General features: G+C 41.3%; 1 protein-coding gene across 2 annotated transcripts in view; it reads left to right on the forward strand.

Annotated features, from left to right (window-relative positions):
- Kiaa0232 (KIAA0232 ortholog) overlaps window positions 1–23,962 on the forward strand; it is a 65,554-nt gene that overhangs the window by 23,162 nt on the left and 18,430 nt on the right. For both annotated transcript variants that reach the window (XM_038324299.2, XM_038324306.1), the window contains exons 2-4: window positions 1,678–2,174; window positions 12,681–12,815; window positions 23,112–23,178. In XM_038324299.2, coding sequence (XP_038180227.1) covers window positions 1,944–2,174; window positions 12,681–12,815; window positions 23,112–23,178 — 433 coding nt within the window. In that variant the 5' untranslated portion in view covers window positions 1,678–1,943. The remainder of the gene's footprint in view (window positions 1–1,677; window positions 2,175–12,680; window positions 12,816–23,111; window positions 23,179–23,962) is intronic.

Raw genomic sequence — 23,962 nt, forward strand, 5'->3', positions numbered from 1 at the left:
CTATCTTCTGGGGCAAACAAGTTGTGCATTTTTCCCTTTGAAAAGACAACCCTAGCCGGGCGGTGGTGGCGCACGCCTTTAATCCCAGCACTCGGGAGGCAGAGGCAGGAGGATCTCTGAGTTCGAGGCCAGCCTGGTCTACAAGAGCTAGCTCCAGGACAGGCTCTAGAAACTACAGGGAAACCCTGTCTCGAAAAACCAAAAAAAAAAAAAAAAAAAAAAAAAAAAGAAAAGACAACCCTGTGTGTTTAGCACTAGTGGTTTCCCTAATGCTTATCTGTGAGCACAAGGACCTTTGTGCTCCAGTCCTGGCCTTGGATAGTTCCTTACTTATGCACACCCAGCTCTGATGTTTCTTTGTTGTGCAGACCTTTCTCTAATGCCCTGTGAGTTCTGCTGCCTGGATTCCCTTACTCTCCTTCAGCTGTTCAAGTCCCTTCAAGTCTTGGCTGTTTTTTCAGTAACTTGTCAGTTTGTTTCAAGTGTGCTAGGACTGGATGTTTTTATGGGTATCTGTCAGAAATCTTGCCTGGGAACCAAACTATGGAAACTGTTGTAATTTTGAGAGACAGCTGGAAAACATCAGCTGATTGAAAAATGCAGAAAAATCTTTGCTTTAACTTAAATTACCTTTCATAGTTTAATAAAGGATTTTTGGAGTCCTTTTTTGTGAGGATTTTTGAAAGTAGCAAAACACTTACTAACACATATTAGTCGAATGACTTAATTGTACAGTGGATTTAAAATTGTTTTCTGTATATTGAATTGTGTAAATTTTATTGACACCTGGGAAACTCAGGAGTACGTCTTTGTAAGGAATGTCTGTCTACCTTTCACTGAAGATGCTGCTCTGAGTCATGCTTGGGGGCTGAAGTTCACAAGCTGATCGATGTTGCTTCCCTCATTTTTATTTCTTAGCGGGCTACGTAGCTAAGCATTAAAAAAACCCAAACCTAAAAGATGAACAAATAAACTCATTACTAGACATATTGAAAGTGTGTTTGGGGGATGGTGTTAAAGGAAGAGTGAATCAGAAGTCCAGTTAGGAGAGGCCACAGCAGATCTGACAGTGTCGCCTGTGATTGTAAGACAGGTCTGCTTCATCTCCAGTTTTATGAATTCCTGATTATCATCCCTAGTTTTTAGCCATACTAAATACATAACAATGACTTGTGAATTTAAATTTAAAGATTTTTCTATAAACATTTTACCAGTCCAGCCTCTTGAGATAGGAAATGATCATTAGTGTCATTGCGCACAAGCAGAGATCAGTCACCCTTATTCTCATTCCAGATTTTTAAATTTACTTAGTTTAAAATGCTACACATAGTTTAAAATTAGTTTAAACTACACTTAGTTTGAAATTACTCCACAGGAAAAATGTTACAAGTTGCCAGTTACATTTTTAAAAGGAGGAACACCTTCTTTTAAAAATCATCCTCACTGAGCATTGGTGGTGCACACCTTTAATACCAGCACTCAGGAGGCAGAGGCAAGTGAGTCTCTGAGTTGGAGACCAGCCTGGTCTACAGAGTGAGTTTCACTACAGCCAGGGCTACACAGAAAAACCCTGTCAAGAAAAACCTAAATAAATAATTAATTAATACATCAAGATAAAAGTTGTCTCACGACTTTGTATCTACATGTGACTCATTTTTTGTTTGTTTGTTTCTGTAGGTTCCGCCAGAGACTGACATTTGGTCTCAATGTGAAATGAAAGTTGAAACTTGCATCTCCATGTGTGTCGCTATTATGGTATTGACTCACTGGTCGTGCCTGAAGAGGGAAATTGTGTTGTAGAGAGCTGACTGCTGCGCGGTCACTGCCTGTCCTCCATGTCCAGCTCCTCTCCTTTCTGCTGGAGTGAAATTCTCTCCGGATACCAACAGAACATCCGCTGTAGAAAATGCCTTTTGTTTTAAGGATGTCAGCAACCTAAGTTCATGCGCCCTGTCTGTACAGTTGTTGTGGATGGTTTGCCATCTGAAAGCACCTCACATTCTTATCCAGGCCCCGTGTCTGTTTCTGACATGTCTCTGCTTCATGCATTGGGCCCAGTGCAAACCTGGCTGGGACAAGAGCTCGAGAAATGTGGCATTGATGCCATGATTTATTCGCGGTATATCCTCAGTCTTCTGCTGCATGACAGCTATGACTACGACCTTCAGGAACAGGTATTGATGTGTGTTAAGTGCTTTATGACATTTGATGGCTGTGTCTAGTTATATTTTATTTTTGTGATTAAATACCCCAACAGAAGTTAAACTTAAGGGAGAAAGTTTATTTGGCTCAGAAATTCAGATTATGGTTCATAATAGCAAGGCAGTCACAGTTGCAGGAGCAAGAGAGAACTGGTCTCATTATATCCTGTTAGGAACAGAGTAACAGTGAATGCATGCATGCTAGTGGTCAGCTTGCCCTCTCCATTCTGTATGGTCCAGGGTACTCTGCTCAGGGAATGTGCCACTCATAATGAAGATGGGTCTTCCCAAATCCACCTGAGAATCCCTCTCACATTCTCAGAGGTGCCTTAATCCCTCACAGGTGTGCCTTTAGGCCTGCCTCTTGGGAATCAGGACTAACTTGGTATTTGTATATTCTTTATTTATTTTTGAAGTAGAAGGGCACATTGCCAAAGCATTTGTTTGGAGATCAGATGATATCTTATAGGAGTTGATTCTCTTTCTACCTTGTAGGTTCCAGGCATCGAACTCAGGTTATCAGGTTTAACATCAGGCACCTTTACCTGCTGAATCATCTTGCCAACCTTGTGTTTGTGCATTCTTAACGATTTAAAAATTTTTTATTTTATGTGTGTGAGTGTTTTACTTGTGTGGATATATGTGCACCATGCGCATGCCTGGTGCCTATGGGGATCAAAAACTTTGATCCTCAGTTGTAAGCCACCATGTGGATACTGGGAACCAAACCTAGATTCTTGGCAAGAGTCAAGAGAGTGCTCTTGACCACTGAGCCATCTCTCTAGCCCCACAGGTGTACATTCTTAAGATTTCCAGTTTTCCAAGTCAGAAGTAATCATTGTGTAGTATGAGGAATTTTCAATTCAAAATTCCTGTCAATAACAAGATTGTTGTAGAATATCACTGTCTGGTCCAGTTGTTAACCTCATAGACTTTCTCCTTGCTGCTTACATTCTGACATGGACTTGTGACTCATCTGTACTGGGAATACACTGATGACCTGCCACCTTTGCACACCACTTTCCTAAATTTTGGTTTCTGCTGTTAGGAAAGTTAGTCACATGTCTATTCTATTTCCTTCTGTTCCAAGGTAAATACTGTATTTATCTGAAAGAGGACCCTAAGAGAGACATACATGGATCTGCATAGGAAGGTGAAAAAGACAAGATCTCCTGAGTAAATTGGGAATGTGAGGGTCACAGGAGAGGGTAGAAGGGATGAGGGGAGGAAAAGAGAGGAGTGGAGAAAAATGTGTAGTGCAATGAAATCAATACAATATTTTTAAAGAAAACATTAAAAATGATACTAATCACAGTGCACAAAACAAATCAGTACCTTAAAAATTCTGTTAAGCCATAACTTTACCAGCCATCACTGTGTGTCACTTTTAAGTCTGTCATCAAACATTTTTTTTGATGCATGTGTTGAGTTTAAAGTCAGAAACCAGTCAAATGTTGATTCTAAAAAATAACTAACTTACTCTTCAAGAACTGCTGCCAGTCTCCTCTAGAGAGACATTCTTCCCAAGCACAAAAGTGAGCTCTAGCTAACCCTGTGTGCAAATTTTACAATCTTGTAGTTTTTAAAAATTATTAGTTCAAAGAAAGTGATATTTTGTGAGTAATTTTGTTTTAAATCATTGTAACTAACATTGATAGCAGAAACAAACTTTTATTGACAAGAAGCTGGCTTTGCCCTTCCAACTCCACCCCCACTCCCAAAGCCCTAGAGACCAGTAAATAATACAGAGACTTTCTGTGAGGTTCCTAATATTTTCATATGTCACTTGCCCAGAGCCTGTTTTCTTGTAGCTGCTGTTGGCATCCTTGGGCTGGAATACATCTGTACTTTTCTGGCTTTTAGGTTACTTGCTGCCCTGGCTAGGAACTAGGTCAAATAAAGTTTTGTCTTGTGTTTTTGTTTGTTTATCTTTTGTTTTACTTTGATATCCCAGACTATCCTTGAATCTGAACTGATAATCTTGCCTCAGTCTTCTAGGTATTGGGAATACATATATGCCAACATATCCAGCTCTAGTAAGGTTTTGAAGGGATTGAAAACCTTATCACTGGGTGGTGGTGGCTGCAGTGTACACCTTCAGTCCCAGCACTGGGGAGGCAAAGACAGGCAGATTTTTGTGAGTTCAAGTCCAGCCTGGTCTACAAAGCAAGTTACAGAACAGCCAGAACTGTTACACAGATAAACCTTGTCTCAACAAACAAACAATCCAACCAACTAACAACAGTAGCAAAAAAGAAAAGCTTATAATTATCTGATGTGTTACTTTAGGATCAGCCTTTTAATTTCTAGAAAACGTAAAATAGATTCTTGAGAGGCAAGTAAGATGTTCTCTCTGCAAACATGGAATGGTCATTCCAGAAATGAAGAAGTTTCTCATAGCTACTTCAGTTCATAGGGAATGGGTTGTTTTTGGTAAGACTTTAACTTCTCATTTCTTAGTTGTTATACAGCTTACATTTCCTAAGGCAAGGTATTTATGTAACAAGTGCTATGGGATGTACAGGGTAACATGCAGATGGAGTCAAAGGAGAGTGTACATATACAAGATTCTGACAGATGTGGTCAAGTATTCTTTGGGTTCTTATTCATTTCAACAAGTTGGAGTCAGATCAGAGAAACAGTGAGTCACCACCAATTGATCCTCTTCCCAGGTTCTGGTTTATTGCTACACAACAGATGAAAGCTGGGGAAAGCACACTATATCTAGAGTTATTAGGAGGATCTACATGCAAATAGGAAGCCCTAAAACACTATTTGGGGGGGGCATTGTGTGTGTATGCATATTCAAATGTGTGTGAGTTTAGACAGAGGTCTGTGACAGCAGATTCCCTTCCTCAACTACTTCCCACTTCATTTATTGTGACAGGGTTATCGGACCTGGGTTATGCCAATTCCAGTTCATCTCGTGAGCTTACCTCTGTGATTCTCTGTTTCTGCCTCCCAAGTGCTAAGATTATAGCTGGCTGCCATGCCTGGCCAACTTTTTACATAGGTTGTAGGAGTCTAAGCTCTGGTCCTCACACTTGTACAGCAACTGCTTTATCCACTAAGCATCTTCCTGGTCACCAAAAATACTTCTCTACTTAGCCCTGGTAAGGCAGGGGATACCTTTACTTGTAGGGAGGAAGGTCAAATAAAAAAATTATTTTTGTTAGATTTATTTTCATTATGCTTTATTTATGTGTATATATTTATGGGCATGTTTGGGCAGGTGCCCTTGGAGAAAGAAATACAGGCAGTTTGTGAGCCACTCAATGTAGATGATGGGATCCAAACTGGGATCTTCTTTAAGAGCATTCAGTGCTCTTAACCCCTATCCTTCAGTTGTCAACCCCCTGTGAAGGTGGCAGAAACAAATGTTTGTTTCAAATTAAAACTACTTCTGGAACTGGAGAGATAGCTCAGCAGTTAAGAGCACTTGCTGCTCTTTCAGAGGACCCGGGTTCAATTCCTAGCACCTACATGGCAGCTGACAACTGTCTGTAACTACAGTTCCAGGGATCAGATACCTTCACATCAATGCACATAAATAAATTTAAATAAATTATTAAAAAAATCAAAACTACCCATTAGGTGTAGAATTACTTTTCAGGAGCATGTAGTGTTAATGGAAAATGTTTACAACTAAGACATGTATGTGAGGAATGTGCAAGTCAGAGCAGCTTCAGTACTAATGCTGATAGATAGCATGAGCTTGGATCCATATTCTGCCCAGGACACCAGAAGGACTTATTTTTCTTTTTAAGACACGTGCTTATGTAACCTAGACTGACCTTGAACTCACTTTGTAACCAAGGATGACCTTGAACTTCTGGTTCTCCTGTCTCTACAAGTGCTAGGTACCACCATGCCTAGTTTGTGTTATGCTAGTAAATGAACCCAGGATGTCCTACATGCTAGGCAAGCACTCAACCAACTGAACCACTTTTGTAGCTCCTTTGTTTATATTTTTAAAAAAATGTTTTTGATTAATTGTGTATGTGTGTGCTTGCATCGTGAGTATGGATGCCTGAAGAGGTTAGAGACGTCCTTTGGAATTACATGTGGTTGTGAGTCACTTGATGTGGGTGCTAGGAATAGAACTCATGTCCCTAGAAGAGCAGTAATGACTTTTAATCTCACTGAACATTTCTCCAACCTGTTTACATTTTTTGCATGTATTTAAAAATATTTTTGTGGAACAAAGAAGTCTTGATGATAAATATTGCATTTTGAAGATTCAGTTTTTACTTTTTACTTAAATGTTATAGCATAATACATGCCTAACACAGTATTGGGCACAGAAGCAACCAAGGCTGAGTCCCTAAAAGACATCTAACAGTTTGCAGAGCAACACAACACTCGTTGGGCAGAATTTTGGGACAGGGACACCAGGGACCCATGTGTGAGCTGGGGAATGTTGTGAGTAAATGATGGAGCTGGGAACTGAGAGCAAGCAGAAGATGTGGAAGAACCAGCTGTGCTGTGGATTTGCAGTGTAATCTTAGAGACAAGAAGCCAGCATTCCGTCAGCCAACAGTGCAGAGCTACATGGTAGTGGGGATGCAAACTTTGGGCTACTGAAGTTAAGGGGCCACTGAGGAGACAGCCACTGCTGGGGAAAGATGTAGACAGTAGTGGGTCTAGCTGAAAATTCATTTGTTTGGAGTTTCCTGTTTCTTCTAGCAGCAGGTATTAGTTCTTCTAAACAATGGGATGAGAAGTTAGTGAATTATTAGACATCTTAGCTTCTGCCATAATTTCCATTCATAAGTGCTTAGAAGTCCAACCTGAATTAGCTGGAGGGGAAGTCACCCAGCTGCACGTCCAGAAGTAGGGCTGGCCCTTGCTTGGTTTGATTCCAAGCTTTGATGGCACTGGGGCTTTTCCTCTGCTTCTCCGGCTGCCTCCTCCTTTCAGCTCGGTTTTGACCTAGCTCCTCATAGGGGTAGAGGTTGATGACACTGGGCACCATGTTCTCACACACCGTGCAGAACCGCGCAGTGCTCATTTCTGGCTGTTCACATGCTTCTCTCGAGCAGATCCTTGAAGGTGAGCCCTGTAACTTTGCTTTCAGCCACCTAGGGCCTGAGGTGGGTAGTAGTGTGTGTGCTGGGGGAGAAAGGGAACACAGTCTCATTCAGACTCACTGGGCTTCTGTTCTTTACGAGGTTGTTAACAAGATGTGGGAGGCAGGGGTGGATGCTTAGCAGCAGACAGCAGTGACACCAGCTGTATTTTAGAATACCATGTTCTTTTTCTTCCTTCAGGTCCCAATCTCATTTTGATAGAAGACAGCAGGAAGAAGTCAATCAAAGCCCTAACCTTATGTAACCTCACCAGTGTATCTAGAAAAGCAGCTGCTAAAAAAATAAGATGGTTACCTGAGGAGTTCTTCTGTCTCAGCTGCTTTTGGAACTTGATAACTGTGTTCTGCCTTCCAGATTAGGGCTTTGAAGAAATATACCTGATCTTATTCAGTGTTAACCAGTTGACTTTTAATCGAGCACGGTTGATAAAAAGATAATAAGTATGCATCCATGAGCTTTCTGTTGCAGTGACAAGTAAACACATACACACACACACCCCTGAGAAAAATCCTGAAAGAGGGAAAGATTATTTTGGCTCATAGTTTGAGACATTTCAGTTCATAGTGGGCTGGTTTCATCGGGTTTTGTTTGTTGTTTTTAGAGACAGGGTTTCCTCTGTGTGGCCCTAGCTGTCCTGGAACTCGCTCTGAAAACCAGGCTGGCCTCAAACTCAGATCTGCCTGAGTGCTGGGATTAAAGGCATGCGCCACCACCATGTAGCAGGTTTCATTGTTTTCACGTGGCAAGGTAGAGAATACGATAAGAGTATAGCAATAGGAAGCATCTTACTAGCATCTGGTAAGCAGGGTAGAAAGAAGAGTAAGGGCAATGAGGAAGCAGCACGAACAAGATACACCCTTGAAAAGCACACCCCATTGACCTCCATTCTTGGAATAGGTTCTGCTTCTTCACACCTTTGCTCCACCTCAGGCCCTAGGTGGCTGAAAGCAAAGTTACAGGGCTCACCTTCAAGGATCTGCTCGAGAGAAGCATGTGAACAGCCAGAAATGAGCACTGCGCGGTTCTGCACGGTGTGTGAGAACATGGTGCCCAGTGTCATCAACCTCTACCCCTATGAGGAGCTAGGTCAAAACCGAGCTGAAAGGAGGAGGCAGCCGGAGAAGCAGAGGAAAAGCCCCAGTGCCATCAAAGCTTGGAATCAAACCAAGCAAGGGCCAGCCCTACTTCTGGACGTGCAGCTGGGTGACTTCCCCTCAGGCCAGCTCAGCATTAACTAAACAGTGGGGGACATTTATATTCGGTATAAAATAAAAGTATTTTAGGTCTTTTTATGTTATACTGTTTAAAAAATCTGATGATTAGTTCAGTGATTTTAATAAAATATTGGCTGGGCAGTGGTGGCGCCCATAAAGGGTAGTATGTGCAGGGCCTGGGTTCTATTCCTAGCACCAAAATTAAACAAAAGTTTTACAATGTGAATTATATCAGTGTTAACACCTGATCTTAAAAGGTGGTGTGTGTGGGTATGTACTTAGATCTTTGTTTGTTTGTTTATGTGTGTAGGTGGGCATGTACTTTGTTTGTTTATTTATTTATGTGTGTGTGTGTGTGTGTGTTTGGAGACAAGCCTGGCACAATACATGTGTGGAAACCAGAACAACTTACAGAAGTTGGTTCTCCTTCCACATGTGGTCCCGGGTATTTAGCGCAGGCTGTCAGGTTTAGCAGCAAATTTCTTTACCCGATGAACCATCTCACTGGTGCTCCTTTGTTTCTGAGACATCTCACTGGAGTCCAAGCTGGCCTGAAGTTCATGATGCTTCTGCCTCAGCTTCCTACGTACCAAGATTACAGTTACGTGCCATGAAACCTGGCATCTAAGATGGCATATCTTATGTGTTTCTTGCCAGATTTGGGTTTTTCTGTAAAGGAAAAAAAACTCACTTTAACAACTGAATATTTGTGAATAAGTTGCTTTTTTTTTGTAGTGGTCTTATTATTTTACTTAGACTGGCTTAGAACTTCTGGGTTCAAGTCATCCTCCTGCCTCAGCCTTTGAGTATCTGGGACCAAAGCCCTTCAGGACCATGTCTGGCTTGACTTATTGGTTTTCTTGAGTAAGAAATGTTAACTTTGAACCCTAATCAGTCAAATATTACCCTCCTCCCAAAGAATTAGTCATATTTGGTGGAGAGATGGAATCTAGGACCTCTGTGCTAGAGCCCTGCAGCTATGGCCCAGACTACAAAGCCCATTCTCACTAGTATAGATATATTACACAGACTCGTTACTTAATTAGATTTAAATTTTTATCAGTAAAAATCTTAGAAATTTTTTTCTATACTATTTCCTTAAATTATGTATTCTTTTGACCTTCAACTATTTTCATTCAGACTCTCTACAGAACATATTTTCTATGCCTTGTGAAGCCCACTATGTCTTCTGCATAATTTGCCCCCTCAACTGGCCAGATTTCTAGTTAGTGTGTAAGTGCCTTAGTGACCATTCCTTCTTGGAAACCTTTGTTTATCTCCCAGACCAAGAAGAGAACATCCATCTTCAGTTATTTCCTTAGTGATTGCCATCTCAGAATGGTTGGCTCACTTCTTCCTGCTAGACTGCAAATTTCCCAACAATTGGAGTTTATGTTGTATTCTTTGTTATAGCCTAATGCCAAAGGGAAAACCTGCTGGTAAGAGGGTGACTCTTTCTCTAGGTACACACAAAGCCCTGCCAAACAGGAAACCTGAAGCTGTTGCCAGGTACCAGATTCAGGTGGAGATACACAGGCTGCCTCATAATTCTGTCAGCTTTCAAGCTTTGAGTGTAATGCTTCTTTTGATCTTTGAGTATTACTCTTAAGACAGTATAAATGATAAAAATCTTACTTTGTTTCTTGGGATCGTATTCATTGCATTTCTTCTCAGATGTGTGTGTGTGTGTGTGAGAGAGAGAGAGAGAGAGAGAGAGAGAGAGAGAGAGAGAGAGAGAGAGAGAGAGACACTAAAATAATATCATACTGTCGTTAACTACTATATTACCATAGCATTCCATGCCAGTCCACTTAAGATTCCTTTAGTAGCTGTCTTGTCCTATGTCTGCATGACCATGACTTATTTATCCATGTTCTCCTATGTTCTCCTATTTGACATTTAGGTTGTCTCTCCTTGTAAATGGAGACTGTACCTTGATGCAAATAATCACACAAAACTATATTAATTACAAAACTGCTTAGCCAATGGCTCAGATGTATTGTAGCTAGCTCTTACATCTTAAATTAACCCATTTCTATTTTTTTCTATATTTTACCATGAGGATCTTGATTTGTTACCTCTTTCTCCTTCAACAGCTACTTGGCATCTCTCTAATTCTGCCTTCTTTCCTTCTCTGTCTGTGCTTGAATTTCCTGCCTTGCTATATTCTGCCCTGCCATAGGCCAAAACAGCTTCTTTATTAACCAATGGTAATAAAACATATTCACAGCATACAGAGGGGAATCCCACATCATCTCCTTGTTTGCCATTATTGACAACAATATAGTCAACATAGATTTGCTAAATCTTTTACATTAGTGATCATTTCCTCAGGAATTCCCAGTAGACTTATGAGATCAAAAGTACATGCTTAAGATGTTTAACATTTGCTGTCAAATTGTACTTCATAAAGACCACATGTCCTTGTGAGTTTGCAGTTTGTACAGACTGCTGAGTGCATGTCACCTCAGCTGAGCTGTAATAGATTTCAGGGTCTGGATGCTCATTAAGAGCTCACCTTAGCCTGGGTAAAACTAAGCTCCATCATTTCCAGTAATTTGCAAGTGACCCTCCTGCATGCTTCTTTTGTTCTAACTTTTAAATTTATGTGAATGGATGTTTTCCTTCATGTATGTCTGTGTATCAGTGTATGCCTGGTGTTTGCAGAGGCCAGAGGAAGGTAATGGATCCCTTGGAACTGGGAGTTACAGAGAGTTGCAAGCTGCCATGTGGGTTCTGGGAATTGTACCCAGGTCCTCCGAAGAGCAACCGGTGCTGTAAACCACTGAGTCATCTTTCCAGCCTCACATTTTTTTTTTAACATATACTGTGAACCACAGAAGCTTAGAGTATTTTCTCTTTCTTGAAGAAATGTTGAGTCAACACTGTTAAGGCTCTGACCTTTGTTCTTGTTACAGAACAGAATCTGTAGAATATATATCATAGATAAGAAGTGCTGGGTCTCAGATGTAATCTAGTTAAACACAGTCAATAAATGGGAACACTGATCATTCTCATTTGACCAACAGCATTGTTTCCTTGGAAAATGGAAATAACATCATTTACCCCCCCCCCCCAAAAATGAGTTCTAAAAATCTGTCCAGCAGATGACTATTACAGGTTCTGAGTGTGAGAGGCACAAAGGGGTCATCTGCTTCCACTCATATTTGGTAGCAAAAGAGTTATTTTTGTGTTTTGGATCAAAGTGAAAATTGGGTTGACAGTTGATGATTTGTGTTTTGCTCTTTAAAAAAATGGTTGGAATTTATAGTTGTGGTTCTTTTCCTTCAATATCCCATGTCCTTCATTTGCTTTTCTCTATTTCCCAAGACCAGTGCCCTTCTGAATAGTAACTGCCTTTATTCAGTCGTTATCTGCCTGCCAAGTCTTTTCACATCTTGTCTTTCTACTGTTTTAATCACTTTATCAAATGAAAGGCTTTGCAAGCAAAACAGACTAGCAAGGTGATAGAAAATAATTCTGTAAGTTTCTGCTTTAGGGAAAGAAGTAAACTTATATTGGGTTATGATATAGCCAAAGAATTTGTAAAGTGGGTAATGGTCAGATACAAAATTATGCAGATCCTACTGTGACTTCATAAGTGCTCTTTAAAAGCACATGGGAAGACTAACTGAAGCACACTCAATTTTTCTTGTTTTTACTGAGTAACAATATAGTAGCTGGTGACCCTTCCCACCTTCTTGCTTTTGAAATTGTGTTTAGATTTTTATGCTGGTGTATATAAGCCAGGGAAGATAAGCTGGCAATCCCTGTAAACTGCTTTATATATGTTGGGTGTTCTTTAGACAGTAAGGTAGAAAAATGAAGATTTAACCATTTAACTGATAACCATAAAACCTTACCATAGCCTGAATACTCACTGAAACTATAGCAGAAACTATGGGAGACATTTAGTGTATAGTATAGAGTTTATATTGGGTTTCGGTTACATTTCTGTTTACGCTCAAGTATGAGTTGATTTGCCAGTTGGCATATCTTACCACGGCAAGTAGGTTCTGGAGAGGATGAATAATCTAAGCAGACTCCAGTGAGTGCTGGTTCCTAATGCTCATTTTGAGTATTGGTAGGAAATGTATGTGTAGCCAGTTGTGTGCAGGGCTCCTTAAACTGATTCTCCAGTCTTAGTCATCTAACCTGGTGCAATCTCTTTGCAGGAGAATGACATCTTGGGCTGGGAGAAAGGAGCTTATAAGAAATGGGGAAGGAGTAAGAAGAAGTGCTCAGATCTAACGCTAGAGGAGATGAAAAAGCAGGCTGCTGTCCAGTGTCTGCGCTCTGCTTCTGATGAAGTAAGTTTATGTTTTCTAATGCTTAGGGGGAGCGGGTTACTCTTAGAAGTTTATACAACAGCAATAACAAAAACAACTTAGAAATAAACTACTTATCTCGCTATTGAGAGGTAGACATTTTTACTTTATAAACTTTTTCATGTCTTGAGATTTTATTTTGTTCGTTTTGTTTTTGTTGTTTTGTTTGTTTGCTTTGAGATAGGGTCCTACTGTGTAGCCCTGGTTGATATAGAACTCAGTATGTAGTCTAGGCTTATCTTAAAGTCACAGAGATCTGCCTTTCTCTGCTTTATGAATGCTGGGATTAAAGGCATAACCACCACGCTTGGCCTTACATTTTGTTTTATAAAAATATATTTTGCATGTAGCACTCTAATTAATGAATGCACACATTGTTTTAAACTCAGGTCCTTGACTGTGCTCAGTGAGAGCTCTGCTACTGAGCTATATCCCAACCCTGTGTCTTTAAAAAAGAAAAAAATCCTGTTGTTCTTTTTAAATGCATTTCATCAAATAATATTCCAACAGCATAGTGGTCACTGCTAGATAGTTCACTTACTCTTGATTTTCTGCTGTGCTGATTGGAATACTGTGTATATGGTACTTTGTTATATGCATGCTTATTTTGGATATATTCCTAGAAGTAGGCTAATATTTCTTATGCCTTGAGTACAATATTTAAGAGTCAGATCTTTTTTTGTTTTTAGTTTTTTCTAGAAAATTAGCTTATTTTTAAGCGTTTAATGTCACATATAGTCTACACTAAATTTGCTTTAGAAAGTGATCATCTGTTTAAATACTATCAATTCCTACTTTGTCGCTGCTCTTACAATGAAAGCTCTGAAATGATAACTACTTGAAATGGTTGTGCAGTGAGATGGTACAGTTTTTAAACACTATTATAATGGAAGGTTGACTTGAGAGGGTTCCAACCTTCAAACTTCCTTCCTGAGCCAAAGGGTCCTGTGCTCTAATACTGTGCTAGAGTTTGCTTCATCTGTTACCTGTGGAGTTTACTCATCCGACTGCATCTGTTGCAGGGGCCTTTAATACTTACTTAGTCCACACTGTCTTCTCATTCCACCCCCCACTGTGATCTTAGCCAACTCCCAGTTGTCTGTGAAACCTGCTTTCCTGGCTGAGTATCCTCCATACTTGTGCATCACCCTATGTCACAACCTCTAACCCTAGATTTTGATTGTTAATTTGACTGTGCCCTTTGGAGCCAAGGATGATATGCCTGCCTGCCTGCCTGCCTGCCTGCATTCTTCCTTCCTTCCTTCCTTCCTTCCTTCCTTCCTTCCTTCCTTCCTTCCTTCCTTCCTTTCATTTTTTTTTTTTTTTACCTTGGAGTGCCTATCAGGCTGAGTTCTGAATATAGATGCTATTGAATTTCTCTAGAACTAAATAGAATATTCATTCATAAAAACCTCTCCTGTCATGGAAATCCTCTTTCTAGCTCTTTTTCTCTCCTCCTTCCTTTTGACTTTTTAATTCCAAATTGTCCAAAGTTGTTGCTCATACTCCACATCCACTGGGCACAGGAATTTAAAAACTGCAGCTTCTGTGGGTAGTCTAGTGACATCCCTCCTGTAATCAGGTACTGGCAGAAGCAGCTTTAGGAAGGAAGTATTTGTTTGGGTTTAGGGTTTTGGAGATTACAGTTGATCATGGAGGCAAAGGTATGGTGTGGAGGAGATTGTGTGGGGTCATGAGAACTTGAGGCTTGGTTTGTTAGCTTTTGGAGGATCAGGATGCAGAGATCTAGAGCAGAGGTTTGGCCAGGCTAGAAGCTTTCAAAGGCCTGCTCCTAAGTACTAAAAGCTCCATCCATAACTTTGTAAAATAGTGTTGCTAACCTGGGAAATTTATTCACACATTTGAGCCCCTGAGGCACTTTCCAGAGGCAGTCCATAATATATGGTTCTCTATCATAGGTACCATTGCATTACTCAAAGCAAGAACACCATCTAGTTTAAGAAAAATAGAGTACATATAGGAATTAGATATAGGAATGTCTCACTGAAACTGTGCTGAAAGTTTAAAGGTCCGAAGAGGGTCCTGAACTAGGAACTGTGAACATCAAATAAAGCTATTGTCACCAGTGACCTAAAGTCTCCCATTGCCATTCCCCCCACTTGGGGATCTTTCCTTTCTTTGTGAATTCCAGCTTTAGCATAAATGTGTTAAAGAATGGCCATTCCAGCTCCAGCTCAGCATGATTGCTGCAGTATCCAATGCTGGTCACTTAGAAAAAGAATCTTATAGGCTGTGAAGGTGTCCGCTTGTACTGTGATGAAGTATAGTGATAGACAGAGAACAGAGAAAGATGGTGTGATTAGACAGTCACAGAAGTGGATTGATAAAGTGATTGGAGCTTGTAAAGGAATTGGTGAGCATTTCAAAAGTGTCAAGTGCCTGTCTGTATGCTTTCTTCACATGGTGGGAATTGAGACCACTACCACTAAGTCCAGGACCTGAGAACACTGAGAGCTGCTGTGCTGTGTCAGCCAGCTATACCTGGAGCGTGGCCTTCTCTTCCTAGGTGCCCGGGCGATATATGAATGGGCTTTCTGAGAGTCTTTGGCTTTCTTCTGAGAAACTCTGAAGGATTGGAGGGTTTGGAGAAGAGGATGATAACAGAATGACTTAAATGATGATTATAGCTTATGACTGCTGCCTAGAGACTGGACGATGGTGATGCTGGCTAGCTGGGGTAGAGTGCAAACTAGTGAAATAAGAACCTGTGTGGAGGCTGGGGAGCATGGGTTGGAGAGCATCCTGTACTACAGTGAGACTGTCTGAGAAAGCAACATGAAGCAACAGCTGTCACAGTGACCCTGTGGCAGATTATAAGAGCTAGTTGGACTCTGTATTGAAGGCAGAGCTGACCAGATTGCATGTAGGGTAGAGAAAAGGCAAACAGTCCAAGGTATGACAAAGGTCTGTGGTCTGAGCACCTTCGAGAGTATTTTCCTATTTCCAGGGAAAGGAATCCCAGGAAGGCATCCATCTGAGTGGCTGGGGATGAAGAACTCCTGGAGTGAGGGACACCTCCCTGAGGGTGTGAGGTGCAGGTGATTACATGACCAGGTTTGGTTAGCTGAGTTGCTTGTGGGCCTCCAAAGCCTTAAATAGTAGAATGCTTTCATGCTGTTTATGTAGCCTGGAGCTTCTCTTTCCAGAAAAGGTGGAAGAGGCTTTCTGCAAAAATTCCTGATCTTTCAATTGTTGAAAAGTGAGGACCTGAGAAAGGAAACAAGTGGAAGAGGCTGTTCTAAAAACCTACAAGTTCAGTGAGCAGGGAACATAAAAATAAGCCTGTGTGGGGTTACAGTATGGGGAGCAGGACGAGGGGCAGTCATTCTGCATTCCCAGAGCTCGAACCTTTTACCCTCTTCTCCCTTCCCCAGACTTGCGTTTATTGCTGCTTAGGATTAATTCACATGTTCTTTTCTGTATTTGTTTTACAACTTTCTTTTAAATGTTTAAAATTTTGTGCTTATAGCCATTCTCTTCTTTCATTCTTAGTTATTAGTAATTGTTAGCTTTGGGATATTTTCTTAATAATACATCTTCCAACCTTTCCATTGTGCTCTCCACCTCTTGTATATTCTCTCTTTCTCTCTGTTTGTGTGTTATGTTTTGTTTTGTTTTTTTTTCAGTTAGTATCTCACTACGTACTTAGTAGTTCTGACTGTCCTTGAACTCTCAGAGATCCACCTCTTCTGCCTCCCAAGTGCTGGAATTAAAGGTGTGTTCTAGAGGCTCTTATCTATTCTTTGTGGTACCTTTTCCAGCCTGCATGATGAGGCATTGGGTCACTAGATTGAAGTCTTAGACTCTGGTATTTGACAAAAGCTATGGACCTGGCCAGGAGGAAATATAAGCATTTTCTGTACAGTAATTTTTATGCAGATTAATGACATTCCCCAGTCATCCTTCATAGATGAAAATGTCTGCTTCAGCCAGGCATAGTGCACCATGTCTATAATCACAGCATTTGGGAAGCTGAGGCAGGAAGCTGGTGAGTCTCAGGTCAGCTGTGCTATAGAGTAAGACTATCCTCAAAATAATAATAAATAAATAAGCAAGCAAAATACCATTTTGCAAAGTATCTACTCCAAGCCCTGCTTTGAAACCTTGACCTTTCTTATTAAAGGGACAGTGTGATATTAATGAAAAGTATTCAAGAAGCTCAACCCAGAGCCCTCCAAGCTTCTGACCTGAATCATCAGAGTTTAGTTTTTACTGAAGACTCACAAATATCTGAAGAGAAAAAGAAATGGTTCAGTAACAATGGGATATTTTCCTATGTGTTGAAAACAAAATCTGCTTATGTTTAGAAGCTAACATAAGGCAATAGGAACATTAGAGAACTTAATTCAGGTTAAAATCTTTTCTTCTGTCTGTTGATGGCAGAAAGAATTAATAGCTCATCTGTCATCATACCTTGAAACATGTTTAGTGAATTCTTGTGCCTTTAGGCAAGTCCATCCTGCAGCCCAGCACAATCATAGATTACTTTGATTTTGTGTAGTTGTTACTCAGAACTCTCAGTTCTCAAGGGTGAATTTTGTAGATGGTTGTCTTGTGGCAGTGGTAAATGGTTCACATCATTTCCATACTGAAGAGTGAAGCAAAACAGAGTTGCCTTTTTGTAAGCTTTGATTGTGGTTTTTGTTTGTATTGCTTTTTTGTTGGTGTTTATGTTTGTTTTATTTTTTTAGAAAGAATTTCATTGTGTAGAGCAGGCTCCCCTCAGACTGGGCATCTTCCTATACCACCCTCTTGGTGGCTAGTGTTAACGAGCTTGTGTTACCATGCTTGGCTACTGGTATTATTTTATCATCACATATAGCAGATGTTTTGAGGGGTGGAGAAGGTAGTGCTGGATTGGAACCTAGGGCCCACATGTACTAGGCAGGCATTGAAACCCTGAGCTGTCTGCTACCTCAGATTGAATCTTTCTTCCTCGCTGTCTTCTCTGCACCACCCCAGCAGTATACAGTCTGTGCCCTAGACCTCTGTCCTCCCTGCATATGGCACGTGTTCATCTAGTGGGTGATTCGCCTCCTGATCTATGCCATTTCTAAAGAGCAGATGATATAAAAGCTGTAGGTACTCTGGAAGTCCTCTTGTGTTCAAAGATGGGAACTGTCATCCTCACTGGAGCCTTAGAGCAAACAGCATTTTGGTTTGGAGAGTTTAAAATCTTGTTCTACTTCTTGGCCCTAAAGGCAAGAGTTTGTGAGCACCTGCTGTGTGCTCAGTCTTCTCAGTTGGTGGTCGTCTGCTTCCTAGCTTACCACTGACACTTCTCAGGGTTTTTTGTTTTTGTTTGTTTGTTTTGGTGTTGGTTTGTTTTGTTTTTTGAGACAGGGTTTCTTGTGTAACAGCCCTGGCTGTCCTGGAATGCTCTCTGTAGAACAGACTGGCCTCAGACTGACAGATTATCTGCCTGCCTCTGCCTCCTAAGTGCTGGCATTAAAACCATGCATCATTACCGCCCAACTGACAGTTCTAAATTTTATAAAGGTTTTTTAAACCTTCAGACATTAAAGTGTGAAGCTGATCCTTGATTCTTTAATATACTGTTATTAGTAGCCATTCTTTTGATACCTTACCTGAGTTTCTTTCCATTTCCTTTCCAGCTCTGCTGTAGAAATTACAGATTCTAATCCATAAAACTATAAGAGAACTGTACAGTATGGGACTGATACTCCTATACTTGATTTCAACTCTGTAGGTTAGCAGAATTTTCTGGGAAATTCTGCTGATCTTGTTTGTGGTTCCATGCAGCTGTAATGGGGTAGCAGTGATTTCTGTCTTCACAGGACTGGTGCTTTAGAAGGCATGGTCTGTGGAGCCTGGAGCTGTCATTCTGGAAGCATATATCCACATTATTAATGTGTTTTTATTTTGGGAGGGCATGCTAATGAGCGAGTGCTGAACAACTTGCTTTACTCATGGGTATCAGAGTAAGGGACTGAGTCTAGCACTGATGTTCTGGAGAGACTGAAAACAGTCTGGGCTGTGAGGTATTGGGCTCCATTGAGAAATCGTGCAGGAGGATGATCCAATAGCAAAAAAACAGCAAATAAGAGACAAGCTATTTTCTTTCTTTCTTTTTTTTTTTTTTTGGTTTTTCGAGACAGGGTTTCTCTGCAGCTTTAGAGCCTGTCCTGGAACTAGCTCTTGTAGACCAGGCTGGTCTCGAACTCACAGAGATCCGCCTGCCTCTGCCTCCCGAGTGCTGGGATTAAAGGCGTGTGCCACCACCGCCCGGCTTACTTTCTTTTTTTTTTAAATATTTATTTATTTACTATGTATACAATATTCTGTCTGTGTGTATTTCTGCAGGCCAGAAGAGGGCACCAGACCCCATTGCAGATGGTTGTGAGCCACCATGTGGTTGCTGGTTGTTGAACTCAGGACCTTTGGAAGAGCAGGCAATGCTCTTAACCTCTGAGCCATCTCTCCAGCCGGACAAGCTACTTTCTTACATTTTAACCATGGCAATAAATATGAGACAATCTTAATGGAAGGCTTAGAGTATGCAGCTGTGGCACTGTGAAGAGCAGAGGAATGAAGAAGTTGAGGGACCCACCAGTATAGGAAATCCAATAATCAGCTACTGCAGGTGGTCTTCCGGTGTGGAAACTGAGGCTGGGGTAGGTCAGTGGCTTATGTGGAGTCACATGGTTTACTGTAGCTTTAGACCCAGATCTCTTTGAGTTAGTTCATTGTGCCATGTTCAAATGGAAGTTAAGGATATGCTTTCATCTTGGGTCTTCACGAGTTGGGCTTGGAGTTACCCATCTCATACTTAGGGACTATCCAGTCCAGTAAGTTCTCCATGAAAGAGAAGCTTAAGATGTTTAACACAGCTATGAAGTCTTTTGGTATGGAGAAAAGGTAGACAATGAGGAGACCAGGCCAGTCACCTCTTCCTGACTGATATGGCTTCAAATTGAGAAACACAGGAAACATGGGAAAGAATGGGAGATGTCTGAGAATGCTGTGGGCCTGAGAAGCAAGACACAAAGGAAACCTCCCAGAAGCAGCAGTACAGTAACTGTATTCTATGATAAGCCTTATACATCAGAGTAACAGACCTGACCTTGTCATGCAGCTACCAGCAGAGGAGGCCAGAGGCACAGACCAAACCAAAGAAACTGGGCAACAGCCTACAGGGTACTTTGTTAGTCTGCTAGAGGCAGCCTTGCTGTCAACTGGACTGACACTGCCCGTGCCCCAGCTCAGCCTCTTAGGCCTGCCTTCCAGTCCACATCATCAGACACTGAGGCAGTTTTGAAGGGCAGCATACAAAATTTAGAAATGACATTGATACTTAAGTAGCCTGGGTGATATGGGCTCTGACAGGTAGCATCACCTATGTGAGTGTTGAGAGAACTGGAAGTATTCTTGGGTTTAGAGAGCTAGAGCAATAAGCACATCCCTTGATTCCAGTATGTGAGGCAGGCCAGGAATTCAGAGCCAGGTGTGGAGACCCAAGCCCAAATCTATCCCACTTAACTATGTTCCCAGAAAGGTAAGAGATACTACCATGTGACTTCTAGGAGGACAGGTCCCTGTTCTCCATGTGACCTGCCTGGCATGTGGACTGCCTGAACCACTTGCTTACTGGGTGAGAGTTCATGATTGTCCTGTGAGTGTCCAGCCGTGTTCCCAGGGGCTGCCTTCTAAGCAGCTCTGGAAACATGACCATCCTGCACATGGCTCTCCACTGTGCTTTCTAGAGAGCACTTGATCTGCAGAGCACTTTCACACGTTTGGACATTTGGTGGATGAGTATGGTCGCAGTGAAGAGGCCAGGCAGAGCGCCACAGCAGAGCCACAGCATCTTCTCTCCATAGGTGTTCCTGTGGGAGTTCTAGAACACAGGTACACCTTAACCTTTGTGCCTTCTTAAGATGCTTTAAACTAAGTCTTTCCAAAATGTCTATGGATATGATAGACTACTAAAATATAATTATTCAAAAATTTTAATAGTATATATTAAAAGGTAGAAATGGAGATGAAATTTTTCAGTAACAGTTCTAAATGAACTTTATAGAATACTTGCCAGCATACAATGGTTCTATTGTAGATTTGGATACCTTTATGTTTCCCATTTTACCATTAGGATACCACAATGGCCTAAAGGTTTTTAAAAAATAATAACTAGAGTGAGTTTAATCTCTAGTATTATAAAAAAAAATGTATGAATATGTGGTGGTGGTTTGTGTGTTTCTCTGTGCGTATCCATGGACACATATAGGATAGCACTGTAGCTAAGGAAAGAAAACAAAAACTTGGTTAGTAAAGCTTGATGAGCACATCGAGAAAGAAGTGAGGCACTGTTTCTTATGTTGCTTGTAGTATTTGAAAACATAGATATTTTACATATGAGTGTATACATATATACAAGACTATATATACATACACTCTATGATTTGATGATAGTTACATGTGTATTGCTTTCATGTGTAACTAGTTGTGTATCTGTGTAGTTTATGCTAACTACAAGATAGCATGTATACCTTGTTCACAGTTTGCCATGGGCATTCTGCAGGGGTAGGAAATGCTAGCCTATTTTAGAGGTTGAAAGGAATTTGGTAAGCAGTCCCTAGAGACTCCATGTTCTGCGCTGGCAATAGCTCCAGGTTTGCAAGCAGTGACATAGGCTTGTTGTACAAGACAGTATGCAGCGTGTCAGCTGACACCCGTGTTAGTTTCAAGATCCTGGAGAATGGATTATAATTGCCGGCCTCATCACACCTTGACTATTATGGTAAGCAGACCTCAAAGGTGAGGTTGTGCAGCCTTTCACTGTTGACCGTATTGTCTGCGTGCTTTTCAAAGCTGTAAGTAAGAGGCAGCTGTCCTTTGGCCTGTTTTCCCCCTTTCCCCTTTTCCTCTTAAAGTCTGGGACATTCTGTAGATAGAAAGTAAATGTGAATATTTATAGTTTACCTTCCTAATTGTAATCTGTTTCTTGTTGCTAAAACTGTGTGAGGGGGCTTTTTTCTTTACAACATCTGCCACACTTTGCTGAGTCATTTTGAGTTCAGCGAATGGGTGAAATTTATTTTTAGCCCCTGGAGGCGCAGAGCAGAGGCACAGAGGCTCTGGCGGCTCTTCTGTGTGCATCTGTCCAGCTGTGTTCTTTCAAAGACACAAGATTCCAACCCAGATTTAGCTTGTCCCTGAGTAAATACAAAGATTTTAAGAAACACTCTCACTTTTCTGTCCATTGTACAGATTTTTCTTTTTTCTTGAAAAAAAAAAGATATAATTTGAAATGAGTGAAAAATCATGTGCCCTGCGTGTTTCCAGTGCACATTTCTCTGAAGCTTGACTCATTTTATCCTCAGTTCCAGATCCTCTTGTGCCCTATGTATACGCATACCTGTGGAGCTTGTGGGTGTCTGTTCTCTCCTTGCACCGTGTCAGTCCTGGCTATTGAATTCAGATTGTCAGTCTCGGTCGCAAGCGCCTTTACCATCAGCTGAACCATCTCATTGGCTTTTGCATGTCTTTGTAGAAGTATAGCTATGCCTGTCTCTTAAAATAACCTAGAGCTTCCAAGTGTGCTTTCTGCTGGAGTCGTGCAAGTTCACTTTATAAAAGAAAAGAGAAGGAGAAGATAGGAAAGGAAGGACAGAGGAGCTCCTACTGTGTTTTCTTGTAGGCTATAGTCTCCTAGAGGACTAAGGAGGTTTTGTAATCCTTGTGTTGAGTTTGTACAAAACCATGATTACAAAGAACAAAGAGTCTTGGTGCTGTTCTGTGGGCAACTGACTTTGGTCAGATGATGGACACTTAGATCTGCCTTACTGAGCAAGAGAGATACCATTCTGGGAGCTACACTCATATTGTCACATTTTTTTTGTTTGTTTTTTTTTGTTTTTGTTTTTTGTTTTTCGAGACAAGGTTTCTCTGCAGCTTTTAGAGCCTGTCCTGGAGCTAGCTCTTGTAGACCAGGCTGGTCTCGAACTCACAGAGATCCGCCTGCCTCTGCCTCCCGAGTGCTGGGATTAAAGGCGTGCGCCACCACTGCCCGGCATATTGTCACATTTTATTAGTAAGTCCTACTTACTGTCCTTCATTAGTAAGATGCTTACACTAGGTTGGTTTTACAAGTGGACTGTTTTTGAACTCTGGGGTATATTTAAGAATTGATAATGTATTCCTTTTGGAACACGGAAGACTTGTGATTCTTGGTATTAATGTAAAATGCCTGTTTTCTCTGCACCTGTTGGTCAGCTGACTGTCTTCTGTCTCATACAGAGCTCTGGAATAGAAACTTTAGTGGAGGAACTCTGCTGCAGACTGAAAGACCTACAGAGTGAGCAAGGTGAGTGTGCTGGGGCAGCCAGTGCAGCCCTGCAGGGTACTTCTCAGTGCAGTGTGTGTCTCTAGGCTGGCATTTCTCATCACCCTCAGCTCTGCAAGAGGCTTCAGTGAGGTCATTAGTGGCCACATGGGAAATCCCTGCTCCCAAAGGTGCGCTGTAGTCCACGGGTGCCCCCTCAAACATGAAGGAACCTCTGTCTTCATTGAGTGGTTTAGGTAGGCCAACTTGCCAGGCTCATTCAATCACTTGGGTTCCTAAGTGCTCTGCAGGACCTCAGGAAGAGGCTGCATTTAGCTTAAGGAACCTTGTTCCTGTCCTTGTTAAGGTCACTGTGCAGCATACAGTTTGGCGCCTTCTGCTGTTCTGCTAAGAAAAGCTTATTTTCAATTTAAGGCAATAACTTGGACCAAGCTAAGTGGATAGCCTTTGTTTCTGTTGGCACTGAAGCACAGCCCATGCTTACTTACGTTAAGTCACAGATCTAACTGTAGTGTTGTGTTTTCTTTACAGATTAGCATTAATCAAAAGGAGCCAGTACAAAGGCCATGACTCAGAATTTTGTGAGAAAATATTTTTGGAATATGAACAGATGTTCACTGCTTCTGATCTAATTAATAAGTCCACAGGGAATGCCAGGCTCTCAGTTAAGAGCCTCCAGTATGACTTTGTGATGAGATAAAGGACTCTCACTCAGCCTGCAGCCTGGTGCTTATGAGGCCTAGCCAGAGTGTGCCTTCTGTACACTCAGTAGATTGGGTTATACGCTGGTGTAGGCTTCTCTCTC

The sequence above is a fragment of the Arvicola amphibius genome, chromosome 1 (assembly GCF_903992535.2).
Source record: "Arvicola amphibius chromosome 1, mArvAmp1.2, whole genome shotgun sequence".
NCBI lineage: Eukaryota > Metazoa > Chordata > Mammalia > Rodentia > Cricetidae > Arvicola > Arvicola amphibius.